This window comes from Mustela erminea, chromosome 6 (assembly GCF_009829155.1).
Source record: "Mustela erminea isolate mMusErm1 chromosome 6, mMusErm1.Pri, whole genome shotgun sequence".
In the NCBI taxonomy this organism is placed as follows: domain Eukaryota; kingdom Metazoa; phylum Chordata; class Mammalia; order Carnivora; family Mustelidae; genus Mustela; species Mustela erminea.
This window is the reverse complement of record NC_045619.1, coordinates 126919533-126933915: the sequence shown is the minus strand read 5'-3', so window position 1 is coordinate 126933915 and position 14383 is coordinate 126919533. Positions and strand designations below refer to the sequence as shown.

At 38.1% G+C, this 14383-nt stretch overlaps 1 protein-coding gene across 1 annotated transcript in view; it reads left to right on the top strand.

Moving 5' to 3' along the window:
* Positions 1–14383, top strand: part of C6H10orf67 (chromosome 6 C10orf67 homolog) — a 146880-nt gene that overhangs the window by 116690 nt on the left and 15807 nt on the right. Inside the window, exons 16-17 of the mRNA XM_032349620.1 lie at positions 8633–8713; positions 8800–8857. Coding sequence (XP_032205511.1) covers positions 8633–8661 — 29 coding nt within the window. The 3' untranslated portion in view covers positions 8662–8713; positions 8800–8857. The remainder of the gene's footprint in view (positions 1–8632; positions 8714–8799; positions 8858–14383) is intronic.

Genomic DNA, 14383 nt, shown 5'->3' with positions numbered 1-14383 from the left:
ACGCTGTAGTTTTTCCTTCCATTTTCAGAGCAGTGCCTTTTGAAGGTCAGAAATTAAAAAATTTTTTTAGAAAGTTTTAATTTTAAGAAAGATCCTTTTTTTCTGTCAGAAATTGTGTTTTCTGTGGCTGGACTATATCTCATATTCCTCATAAACTTACAATGTGATTTTGATCTTTCTTTTCCCGTTGAATTTCACATCTCAGTGGTTCCTCTGTTCTAATGGAATTGACAATGTTTATAGGAGTCTGTTCCTAAGCCCTCTATTTTATCTCATTGGCCTATTTGTCTGTCCTTTATCCAATACTATATTATCTTAATTAATGTAGCTTTATAATAAGTCTTGAAATCAGGTTATGTAAGTTCTGCCATTTTATTTTTTGTCTCCAAGCTTGTCGTGGCAATTCTATTGTGTTTTGTTTTTTTTTAAAGATTTTATTTATTTACTTAGACAGAGAGAGAGAGAGCACCTAAGTGGAGTGAGGGGCAGAGGGAGCAGCAAACCCCCACTGAGCAGAGAGCCCAATGCAGGCCTCAATCCCAGGACCCTGGGATCATGACCTGAGCTGAAGGCAGACGCTTAACCGACTGAGCCACCCAGGTGCCCTGTCTTGGCAACTCTATATCCTTAGTACTTCCATATATGTTTTAGAATCAGCAAATCAATTTCTTCCTTCCTTTCTTTCTTTCCTTTTTTTTTTTTTTTTGACTATTCTGACAGGTGTGAGGTGGTATCTCATTACAGTTTTGACTTTTATTTCCCCAATGATGAGTGATGTGGAGCATCTTTTCAGTTATCTATTAGCTATTTATATATCTTCTTCAGAAAAATGTCTATTCATGTCTTTGCCCATTTTTTAACTGGATTATTTCATTTTTGGGTGTTCAGTTTCATCAGCAAATCAATATCTTTAAAAAAATATCCACTAGGTTTTTGATTAAATCTCTTTAGCCAGTGGTTTATTTCAGAATCCAAAGAGCCAAGTAGCTACCAAATATCTAATCTAAATACGTAACTGACAAAGGTTTCGTAGTAAATTTTGAGGCTATGCCCTATAGCAAGGTAGTAGATACAGTTAGCAGGTAAAAGCCCACCATGATTGTAGTTTTTGCTTTATATTCTGTGTTTTCTCACTCAGCTCAGGGAGGCTTTTCACTCTCATGTGTTTACTACGGATTACACCTTCCACTCGTGGCCTGTGAGGCTCTTGTTAGCCTTGAATTCTAACTTGTCTGTTACCACTTGTGTTACGCATACTGTCTTCTCTGTATGTTGCTGCTAGCTTTGCTCAAACTGTGTACTTCTATGTCACTTGCCTTCAGTTGCAAACTTATAAATAACAAAGATTGGATGTTAGTTCTTTAAACCTAACCTGACGCTCACTTACCTTCAATATGAAAACTGAAACTACATGCATTTTTCGGCATAATTTGATATGTTTGGGGTTTTTGTCACCTTATTTTGTGACTGCTTGTTCTTTCCTTTGTTTCCTGGCTTATGTATTATGAACCACATTTTACTTGCTTTATCTGTATTGTAAGAGTAAACTTTAATGTAAAATCGAATTATAGTTGTGCAGTTACAACAACATGAACCAAACAAGTCTGAGTCTTCACCCGCTCTGGGTAAAGAGGGGGTTATGAATGATTTTGTCCCTCCAAGTTCCATTTCAGCCTTAATTGCATCAATATATCCCCCACCCCTTGGGCTCTCTCTCTCTCAAATAAATAAATAAAATCTTCTTCAAAAATCATGACTTTTACCATTCTTTAGTTCCTAATTTTGATTTATTTCTTAGAAATTGGATCTTGTCTTTGAGTATCTTTTTTTAAGTGAAAGGAACAGTATCTTCACTTCTCTATGCCTCACCCTGACTGAAGCCAGATTAGTATTTGTTTTTTATTAATTAACCTGGCTTATTTTCCTCCAGTGGATATTTATAAGCTATTTTCTTGAAGCTTAAAATTTAAAGATGTCACCAGGAAATGAGTTATGACATTATTTTATTAATTTCTCTTGAATAAAATGAGCCTCTCTCATCTATAAATCTAAATCTTTTTTTTTTCAACTTTGACAAGTTTCTTATGTATATTTCTAAGGATGGCAGGATTTATTTTTGTTTCTTTTTCAGAAACACTCTTATAGGTTGAAAATCTGTTTTCTGTCCTCCATAACGGACACATTCTTTTTAATGTTATGCTATTCTCTTTGTTCTTTTCCTTGGCATTTTTAGGAAACCCTTCCAGTTTGTACCTCTCATCAGAATTTCCCAAGCTTATTTTAAGAGTGCTGAGATAGTCTCAGTTCGTGATCCCGGGGTGCTGGGATGGAGCCCTGCCTCGGGTGCCCTGCTCGGTAGGGATATTGCTGCTCCCTCTCCTTCCCACTTGTTGCTCTCGCTCTCTTTCTCTCAAATAAATAAATAAAATCTTTTTTTAAAAATAAAAATAATAATAATTTTTAAAAAGAGTGCTGAGATCATGATTTTCCTTGGTCCCCTAAGGGGAAGGGATGGAGCCATGACTGAGGTAGCCTGAAACTCCCATCCCACCAACTTGAGTCCAGGAGCAACCTTGTCCACTTCCCCCAGGGCTCCCTGTGAGTGATACCATTTTTATGTGTCCTATGACAGCCTGAAGGTTAGGAACCATTACTTTATATAAGTATTCTACTGTGTTACCATGTTGGGTCTAATCATTATTATCTCAAATACTGATTTAAAATCTGTTATTGTGTAGTTAGCAACCTATTCATATTATACGCAAATCTGTTTATATTGGCCTGTTTATCCCCAGTGTAAGTTTCCATACTCTTAGACTCTTAACTTGGTATCAAGGCTCAGTATGAAAGAATCCATTTTGGGGCACCTGGGTGGCTCAGTGGATTCAAGCCTCTGCCTTCGGCTCTGGTCATGATCCCGGGGTTCTTGGATTGAGCCCTGCATCGGGCTCTCTGCTCAGCAGGGAGCCTGCTTCCTCCTCTCTCTGCCTGACTCTGCCTATTTGTGATTTCTGTCTCTGTCAAATAAATAAATAAATATCTTTGAAAAAAAAAAAAAAAGAAAGAATTCATTTTGTCTTTACTCTGAATTGTTTTTGGTTTCTTTTTTCTTATTTCTTTCCTTTCTTCTTCTTCTTCTTCTTCTTTGTTTGCTGTGAAATAACCATGTGCACAAAAGGGATGAGTGAAAATACATGTGTGCAACTTAAACAATGACAATCGTATGAATACCTGAGTTCCCAGGACACAAGCCGTAAATAGAATAAAACTGCAAAAGCCCACCCATTGCATTTGTCTCCATTCCCTCCCAGAGACCACTGTCCTGATGTTCTTCTTGAGAGTTTTGGCACTTGTGCTTGTCTTCCTAAGCAACATACTGCTGACTTTTGCCTGTTCTTCAACTTTTTATAAATGAAAGAATATAATTGAAAAAAAAAAAAAAGATTCGTCAGTGATTTGCTCCATTGTTTCAACATTATGCTTTTAAGACTCATCCATGTATCCACGTCGATGCTTGTGGTTGTAGTTGACCCACTGGGAGTACTCTAATGCTTGACTATACCGCAACTTATTCACCCACTCTGCTGATGATCAGCCTTTGGGTTAGATCTTGCTTTTTTGCTATTATGAACATCATGGCCCCAAACATTCTTTTATTCTCACCTGATAAGCATATATAGCAATTTTTCAAGGGTTTTTGTTTTGTTTTGCTTTGTTTGTTTATTTTTAGAGAGTGAGAAAGAGAGTGTGAGCAGGTGGGGAGGGGCAGAAGGGAAGAGAGAATGTTAAGCAGGCTCCACTCTCAGTGTGGAGCCTGACGCAGGGCTTGATCTCACGACACTGAAACAATGACTTGAGCTGAAATCAAGAGTGAGATGCTTAACCAAGTGAGCAACCCAGGCATCCCAGTTTTTCCAGGCTTTATAGTAATAATAGAATTGCTGGTCCTAAAGTATTGGTATATTCAAGTCTATGGAAGAAGGAATATGATTGCTACAACAAAAATACTCTCCCTTAAATAAGACTGAAGATTACCTCTCTCTCAGGTCAGTGAGGAAAAGAGAAGCCCCCAAGCAGGGGAGTGAGAATTATTCCACAGTCATGATGACACACAGGTTTCTTCAGTCATTGCTCTGCCATTTCCTAGGATGTTTCCCCATCCACACCAAGAAGGCTGGGTAACTCCATGTCTGTGGGTATACATGGCAGGAGGAGGAAGTCTGTGGGTATACAAGGGCAAACATGTTAGTTCTTAAGTATATGACCTAAAATGGCAGACCTCATTTCCACTCATGTCCCACTGGGCTGATCAAACTGCAAAAGACTGAGAAAACGGGGTGGCCAAATACGCAATGAAAATAATGCCAAAGAAAAAAAGAGAATAGGTGTTGAGGGTTGATGAACAGTCTCTGCTATAGAAGGTAAAGCCAGATTGTTTTCCAAATTATTCTTGCTAATTAACACTCTAACCAGGAGTGGATGAAAGTTTCTACTTTCTTCATTGTCTCTACCACTTACATGGTCAGACTAGAATTTTTGTCTGTCTTGTGATTGTGTAATGGCTTCTTCTTGTGGTTTTGGAGGGGGTAACTTTTTTACCCATTTGTCTCACTACTAATAAATGTGGTCATCTTATCATATGCGTATTGGCCATTCAGGTTTTTTCTTTGAATTTGTGCTTCAAGTTTAAGCCTTTTGTGTCTACTGAATTCTCTTTTACTTATTTATTCATAGAAATCCTATAAGAATTAGATGAATTTCTAAAACTATGTAACCTATCAAGATTGAATCATAATGAAATAGAAAATCTGAACAGAATGATGACTAGCAAGGATATTGAATCAGTAATCAAAAGCCTCCCAACAACAACAACAAAACCCAGGATCAGATGGCTTCACTGGTAAATTCTACCAAACATTCCAAGAAGAATCAATACTAATCCTTCCCAAACTCTTCCAAAAAAATAAAAGAAGAACTCTTCCAAACACATTCTATGAAGCCAGCATTACCCTTATACCAAATCAGACAAAGATACCATTAAAAAAAAAAGAAAATTACAAGCCAAATATCCTTATTGAACATAGATGCAAAAATTCCCACCCAAATATTAGCAAACAAGATTGAGTAATTAAAAGGATGATTCACCATGATCAATGGGATTTGTGCCAGGGATGCAAGGATGGTTTGACATCTTCAAATCAATCAGTTTGATAACATCACAAGGATAACACTCATATGATCATCTCAATAGATGCAGAAAAAACATTCCTTTTTCTGAAGAAAATCAACAACCATTTTTTATTAAAAACTCTCAACAAAGCAGGTATAGAAAGAATGTACGTCAACATAATAAAAGGCATATATGACAAGCCCACAGCTAATATACTCCATGGTGAAAAGCTGAAATCTTTTTCTCTAAGATCAAGAAAAAGACAAGGATGTCCACTCTTGTCATTTTATTCAACACAGTATTGCAAGTCCTAACGAAAGGAATAGGCAAGAAAAAGAAATAAAAGGCAAACAAACTGGAGAGGAAGAAATAAAACTCTCACTGTTTACAGATGGCTTGATAATATATTTGTAAGACCCCAAAAACTCTATTTAAAAAAGCTGTTAGGGGGTGCCTGGGTAGCTCAATCGTTGGGTATCTGCCTTTACCTTGGGTCACGATCCCAGGGTCGTGGGATCGAGCCCCACATTGGGCTCCTTGCTCAGGGGAGAGGCTGCTTCTGACTCTCCCACTCTTCCTGCTTGTGTTCCCTCTCGCACTGTGTCTCTCTCTGTCAAATAAATAAAATCTTTTTTAAAAAGCTGTTAGAACTAATAAAAATTGTAATACAGAATCTACACACAAAAATTTTTTGCATTACTTAACACTAATAATGAATTATCAGAGAGAGAAGTTAAGAAAACAATCCTGGGCGCCTGGGTGGCTCAATGGTTAAAGCCTCTGCCTTCAGCTCAGGTCATGATCCCAGGGTCCTGGGATCAAGCCTCACATCGGGCTCTCTGCTCAGCAGGGAGCCTGCCTCCTCCTCCTCTCTCTCTCTCTCTCTCTCTCTGCCTACTTGTGATCTGTCTGTCAAATAAATAAAAATCTTTAAAAAAGAAAAGAAAAGAAAAGAATCTTATTTATGATTGCATCAAAAAGAATAAACTACTTAGGAATAAATTTGACGAAGGATGTGAAAGACCTGCATATTGCAAACTACAAGGTATCAGTGATGGGCTCCATGCTCAGTGGGAAGTCTGCTTGAGAGTCTCTCCCTCTCCCTCTGCATCTCCCCCTGCTTGTACACACACTCTCTCTGAAATAAGTAAATCTTTTTAAAGATTTTATTTCTTTATTTGTCAGAGAGAGAGAGCACAAGCAGGGGGGATGGCAGACAGAGGGAGAAGCAGGTTCCCTGCTGAACAAGGACTCTAGCCCAGGACCCTGGGATCATGATCTGAGCTGAAGATGGATGCTTAACAAATTGAGTCGCCCAGGCGTCCCTAAAATAAATAAATCTTTTTTTAAAAAATGCTCAAAATCATTGATCATCAGGGAAATGCAAGTCAAAATCATAATGAGATATCAACTCACATCTGTTAGAATGACTGTTACCAAAAAGACAAGCAATAATAAATGTTGGTGAGGATGTGGAGAGAAGGGAATCCTTGTGCACTACTAGGGGAACATAAATCAGTGCAACCAATACAGAAAACAGTACTATGTTCCTTAAGAAATTAGAACTACCATATGATCCAGTAATTCCACTTTTGGGTATTTGTCTGAAGATAACAAAAACACTAATTCAAAAATTTTTATATACCATGGACACTGTAGTATTATTTATAATAGCCAAGTTATAGAAACAACCTAAGTTCCCATAAATAGATGAATGGATAAAGAAATTTGGTGTATACATATAAGGGAATATTTTTGGCCATAAAAGAGAACAAAAATTGCCGTTTGCATTAACATGGGTGGACTTTGAGGGCATTGTGCTAAGTGAATAAGTCAGACAGAGGAAGACAAATACCATATGATCTCTCTTATATGTGGAATCTAAACAAATGAACACCAAGCTTCCACAGCTAATGAATCGTTGAACACTATCATCAAAAACTAATGATGTACAATATGCTGGCTAACTGAACATAATCAATAAATAAAATCTTAAAAAAGAATTTGTTATGAATAAAAAATTTTTCAAGGAATTCTTTATATAGTTTGGAAACTAATCCTTTGTCAGTTATATGTGTTGTAAATGTCTTCTTTCAGTTGGATGGTGTTTTGGTATATTTTCATAAACAAAGGTTCTCAATCCTGATGTTAATTTAATTAATAATATTTTCCTTTTTTCCTTCGTATTTTTATGCCTTAAAACCTTACCTAACCTTCAGGTGACTGTGTACTGAGCAGTACTAGATTTTACATACATAGCAGAATGGATGGAGCTTAAACACATAGTACTTAGTATTTAGCAAGAGAAGCGGGAACACATAAGGCATACTGGGTTTCACTTTGAATCTAAAATGTGCTTAACACTGGTTCAAGATTTTTTAAGTCTCTAAAAGAGACTTTATAAGTCTCTAAAAGAGAAATGTGATGCCAATTACATTGTGCCACTCCATCTACTGTGAAATGCATCCCAGTTTAGAGGATGTTAAAAGTACCAGAAGGCTATGCTTTAGAGAATCAACAAATGGGATCGAACGTAACACCTCTAGCGGAAATTAAAAGGCAGGCACAAAAGTATGTATTTTTGCAGGAACATATCCAAATTAAAGATACACATAAAATATTTAAATCTTTTCTTTGGGGTGGTAACAAAGAGAGTGGGAGTGGGCTATGGAGAATAGAAAAATACATGCAAACAGCCCCGTGCGCATGCGTGTATGCACACACGGAAGCCTTGCAGACAGAGAACTTCACCTAAATCTCCAGTGTATATCCATGGACCTCAGACCCCTTTCTGATAAACATGCTTCAGGTATGTTTCCTCCTTTTCACCCGCACATGTTTACTGTTGTCATTTACTTTGCAACAAATGATGCTTGGGACAATTCTTGCATGCGGAGGCTCCTGGAAGACATGGTCCTGGGCTTTCACCATTCAGTTCCTGGGAATCAGGACCACTACTGCCATAGCCTCCCGGAACGAGGAGATACTGGGGACAACACTGTGATCCCTGGCCAGTGACGGGTTGTGAATCCCAAATGGGCTAGAGATTATTAACAGGAAGTAGAATCAGGGGGATGGAGGGTAGCTGTACTTGGGGTGAGCACAGCATAATGTGCAAACTGGTCAGATCACTAAGTTATACACATGAAACTAATATAACACTGTGTGTCAACGGTACTTAAAAAGAAAAGAGAAAGAAAGAAAAGAAAAAGGTAGAGTCAAAACAGCCATTGAAGAAAACATTTTTCTTGAATTTTCTCTCAGAGTAGCCCCAAAAAAGAAGGGGTCTGTCTATTCCAAGGGTTTCAAGGTAAGGATTTCCCCCAGCCATATTTAAACAAATAAATCAGGAACTTAGTTTTCAAAGCTTGGTTAATAAAGGACCAGAGAACCTCCTACATCCGTTCCATTTGATTATCACCTCCCCTTGATAACATAGCACATACCTTTTGTGTCTTTCAGAAATTAAAACCTTTATTTGTGCAGTCTAAAACAAACTTGGTAACAGGTTCTACATCTTCTGGAAGTGATCATACGCCTTTGGTAGGTAGATTATTTTTTCGCTATTGAACATTGAATTGGTTCCTGCTCTCCATCTTCAGTAATGAAATTTCTTGCTTTGCCTGCAGATGGACAAAGACATGGATATAGTCAGTGACCAGATATTTTTTTCCCCTTTATCAAAAGGTAAGGATCTTTATTGTTGGAAGAAATGGTTCACACACAGAATGGGTGCTTGGTCTAGATTGACAGCTCCTTCCTTTTGTTATCCTGAGGCCTTTGGAATTCTGGATGAATGCATGGCTTTTTTTTCTTTTTCAGCCAGTTTATAAAACCAATACATAGATATGTTGAATCCAAGAACGTTAATATGCATTTCTGATTATGGTTCACTGCTAATTGAAAGGCTAGACTGCTTCAACAGAGAGAAACCTTTCTTCTGGGTTTCCATGCAACAGAGAAGCTTTTTCTGCACTGCTTACATTATAGGTAGTATTTTTCTGCAAACTTTTAAAGGTATCAACAGTTAAATAAGTGTAGAGAAATAAGATTAGATCTGTTGAGTTGTTGGAAATTCTAACCTAGGCAGTAAGTGATTTCTAAAACACTGTAATGTATTAGGAGAAGAGAGAGTCTTATGATTTATCATCAAAATCTAGATGGTTGGGGCCCCTGGGTGGCTCAGTGGGTTAAAGCCTCTGCCTTCAGCTCAGGTCATGATCTCAGGGTCCTGGGATCTAGCCCTGCATCGGGCTCTCTACTCGGCGGGGAGCCTGCTTCCCCCTCTCTCTCTCTGCCTGCCTCTCTGCCTACTTGTGATCTCTGTCTGTCAAATAAATAAATGAAACCTTTAAAAAATGTATCTAGATGGTTGAATTTGGAACCTATGGTTGGGCTGACATTTTAACAAGAGAGTTTAATTAGCAGCAGCATTCCATACTCCAAAAGATTCAGTGGAGGGTTTTGCATCCAGAATTGATTTTCAACAGCCAAGCAAACCATTTTCAAAGGTCCAAACTAGGACAGATGAAACTTGATGGTCACCTGAGGTACAGCCCCCCCACCCCAGCCACCAAAACAAGCGTCACTCCCTTTCCTCCGCCCTGAAAATGCCAAAGATGGTTATTTCTACCCTGTCTACTGAAAATCCTATAGTTCATTGGTCTGCTCCTTCCCCTTATGAAATAAAAGCAAATGTAAATGCTTTTTCATGATCCATAATCTTGCAGTCCCCACAAAGCCCTATCTGGGGGGCTTTGTTAATCTGTTAACGTTAATCTGCTTTGTAGAGGAGATGTCTGTGACGGTGGTCACACCCAGCGCCTCTGGGCAAAACCCTGAAATTTCTTTTACTAAATCTCTGATACAACTTCAACATAACATGTTGTTCCCTAGAAAGGCTAGTGCTGGGCCGGGGGTTGGGGGTGTTGCAGGGGAATAATCCAGTGAACAAAAGTTTCTGGTTAAGTCGATTTTAGTTAATTCAAAATTTACTAGGAATAAATTTTCTGTTTTTAATGAAGAGAAATGAATATATGAATGCCCGGAGAAGAGCCGAATTACATATGTGCTAATTCGGAGAGTAAGGGAATCTTATGAACCCATGAGTTATGGCTACTGGATGGGTTACACACTAGACATTCAAAGGGCCAAATCATCTTCATGAAACAAGTCACCCCAATTTCCCCAACTTTCTCAGATACCCCACATGCTTGAGTACGCCCTTGTGGCCCCTAGGAAATAGTTTAATCCATTATTAGTATTTTCAAGTGCTAATTCATAAATACATTATTAAAGAGGCATTTGGCCACGAGGTTAGTGTGTACCTGATTTATAGACAAATATCTATTCTTGCTACAGCACGGTGATTTACTATGATCACTATGATGATGGACCCCAAATTGAACTCTTTAAAGTCACCATTGTTTTGGGTTCAATTTTTTAGGATATGTAAATAGAACATTAATATTTTAAGTACTTACTGAAGAGCTTCTCTGCTAACAGGATCCTTAGTGTTGTCTCAAGGAATATAAGAGAAGTTGTTCTCTCTCTCACACTACGAGATTCTTCTGCAACTCACGTATGGAGAACATTTAGTGGATGTAGGCACTACTGAAAATGTCTTCCATGTTTTAGACTCAATCGTCACAAAACCCACGGGGGCTGGCGCTCTTGTTTTCACCCGATCTGTGGAGGAGACAGTTGGTTACAGAGAGGGTTAGCGGGCTATGAGGGTAAAACCACAAACAGGTGACACAGCAGAGTTCAAGCCCAGACAGTGTGGTCCCAGAGCCCTGGCCGGTCACCACTGCATTATGTTGGCTTGCCACCAAGACTCATGCATGACAATCGCCCCATTCTCAACCACACGCAAGGAAAGGGAAAATACAGGACATAACAGAGAGGTCGTGGAGGTTGGCAGACTTCGGTTCCTATCCCAGCTCTACCCACATACTGATATTATCTCTCAAGTCCGTCCGCGGGGGAAATGGAAATGGTGACCCCACCTCGTAGCTTTGTGAGGAGCATTACGTGAGATGTATGTTATATGCCTAGCTAGCCCCTGTTTCCTCTGAGCTATTGATCCTATTACCCACAAGTCCCCACAGTAAAGCCCGCAGGCCCACCTTTTAGCCGACACCGCACACGGGCCATAATGTCCTCAGCAGTAGGAGGGTCTAGTGATTTAAAAGAACCGGTCTCTCCTCTGGTTCTCCAGTAATTATTTTTCTACCCACATATGTAGAAGAATAAACTGATCATTCGTATCAAAATACGCAATAGGTATTTTGAAAACAGTGAAATAAAAGGTAAAATATCGTCTTCAAACAATGTCCTATCAGGGGATACATCTTTTCTTAGCAGACTAAAAATGACTTTTTGTTATTTCAAGCTTGAATCCAAAAATTTCAGAAGAGAACAACAAGGAGTCACTCATGCAATGTGGAAAAAGAGATAAATAGCTAAAAAGAGAGAGAGATAAATATACCCTTGTTACTATAAAGGAATAAAAAATGAGGTATGGTACAATTTCAAAGCAGTTTTGACACAGTAGTAATGATCCCAAGAGAGCCCAGGTAACATTATTAATTTGTTTGCTACTTAACTGTGATAAAATTTGGGATCTGAGCTGCCCATTGTGTGCGGGGCACTGACACAGATTTTATGTACTCAAGAAGACCTTTCTCACAGTCCAGTAATTAGGTGCTATTGACATTGTAATCTTTGGAAATGTTCTTAATGAGCCTCAAAGACAGAAACCTCATAGATAAAACCTCAAAGTAACACTGACCCTTTAAGTAGCTTGTCAGTAAGAGAAAGCTCAAACAGAAGTATCTGAAGAGCAGGAGAAACCCAAATTTAAACCTAGATTACATTGTTTTGTTCATTCTCTGAGCTGTTGTGGGGAAGACACATCGAACAGGTGATTTGTAAGGCTTTTAAAAATAGTGGAACAATCGGAACATATTTGAAATAAGTCCAAAACCTTTCTTTGCACCCTTTGAAGCTCTGGACTTGAAAAGTAATTTTTTTCTACATGTGTTTTCCACCAACTTGTAAACATAAGTACTGAGAGTGAGTTCAGTGGTCCCTGTTTCTAACACAAAAATAATTTAAAAAAACACATAAGAAGTTGGAACTTAGATAAAAGATAAAATGCAGAAGAAATCTCAGGCATAGGGTTAGCATCATTTTATATATCATTTCTAGATTTTCACTGTAATTAATGTAATTTAATGATTTTTCAAATTCATATTCAAATGTGTATTTTATAATATTATTACATGCACTGCATATATCCATAAATAACATCATTTAGCGTGTAATTGATCACTATTAAAAATGTTAGAAGAAAGAATTAATCCATAAATATGAGTAAGTACCAGGACTAAGCTGATTTACTAAATATAATATATTAAGGAGTCTGTAGTGTTGATAATATCACTGCTCCCAATTTCTCTACTATTTCCCTATTGTCACCAATTACCTATTATTCAAATGGTGTATCTCTAAGTTACTATATGGCATCCTTGTCTTTGAGATTTGGGCTGATTCCCAACCTATCCTTGGGAAATTTTCTTGCTCTTTATACCTATTTCTAGAGATAATTTCTCCTCAAACCATGAGATTTAGGAGATTAGATGGTAATGAAAGCCTAGGATATCAGCAGCGCATCCCTTAAAACACCTTTCCAAATACCGTGAATTCTCAGTAACATAGAAAAGAGTCAAGATGAACAGTTGGGTTAGAGAATTAATCACAAAAATCAGAGGTTTGGTCTAGTGATATTTTTAAGTATTTGTGGGCAATGTTTCATTTAATAAATGCAACTAAACACATTCCTAATTGTGCCCCAGACTGGTACTGAGAGCTCTTCAAAGCATAAAGCAGGAGACAAGACTGGTTTCTGGTATCCATTGTTATTCACGTGTTGGACCACGGGAGGAGGCCAGCAGCCTCTCCGGAACCCTGACCAGTAATTTTGTCCCACGCCTTAGCTGCTCGGTTGCTGCCCTGTTAGTTAAGGGGTCTTATGAACCATACAAGCCATTATGATGATAACAAAATACTGAGAAAGGGTTTCATTAGTGCAGACACAGTGGGTATTAATTTTTAAATTTAGGAATGGTTCTGTTACAGAAATCACAAAATGTTACAACTTATTGTAACATGTATCTATATAACATATAATCTATACATGTAACATGTATAGATTCATGCAAATTTGTGGGCATATCACATGCACACTTACTGAGCTAGAAATGACACCTTTGAGTGAGAAAGGTACCACACGAATATTACTTTCAACTGGAGGAACCCCAAGTTTGAAAACTGAGGGAATCAATAAGATTAGGAAGGTGGGTATTTGCATCAGTGTGTAGAAATATCAGGGAGGGGCGCTGTTGGTTGAGCATCTCTTGATCCCAGGGTCCCATATAGGTCCCATATAGGGCTCCTTGCTCAGCAGGGAGTCTGCTTCTCCCTTACCCGCAGCCCCTCCCCCTGGCTTGCGCTCTGTCAGTGCTGGCTGTCTCTCTCTCAAATGAATAAATAAAATCTTAAAAAGAAAGAAAAGAAAGAGCAGTGGACTCCAGTCCTCAGCTAATTATGTTCCTGGTTAGGACGACTTCTTTCATGCAGTTTTCTCATCTTAAAAGAAACAAGCACGTAGAAAAAAGTAGGTCATAGGGAGAAGAGTGTTGTCTGCTATTAATTTCCACACAATGTGAGAGGTGACCAAAAAAATGATAAAATAATTTTATTATTTTTGTTTCCCTATCAGTAAGAACAAATTGAGGAAAGCCTTAATTTCTTCATAGACATATCTAATATAGAAACTATTTTAAGTTTTACTTTATCATATTTCAAATATTACAGATATAGAAAACATAAAATTGCACTACATCTGGCTGTTAGACTTGGCCGTGCTTGATTTATAAAAGAAATAAAACAATGAAGATTGAGTTGAAGCTCCCTCCAACTATTCCCCTCCTTCCTTCCCTTCCCAGATATTACCACCGCCCTGATTTTGTAAATTTTATATTTCTGCATGTGCATGTGCGCACGCACACACACACACACACACACATATAATGTCATTTGGCATGTTTTCAAGGATTATATAAATGATAGTAGAATGTGTAGTTTCTTTTTCCCTCATGAACGTTAGGTTTTTAAAATCTAATTACGGTACTTCGCTATATCTTGAGT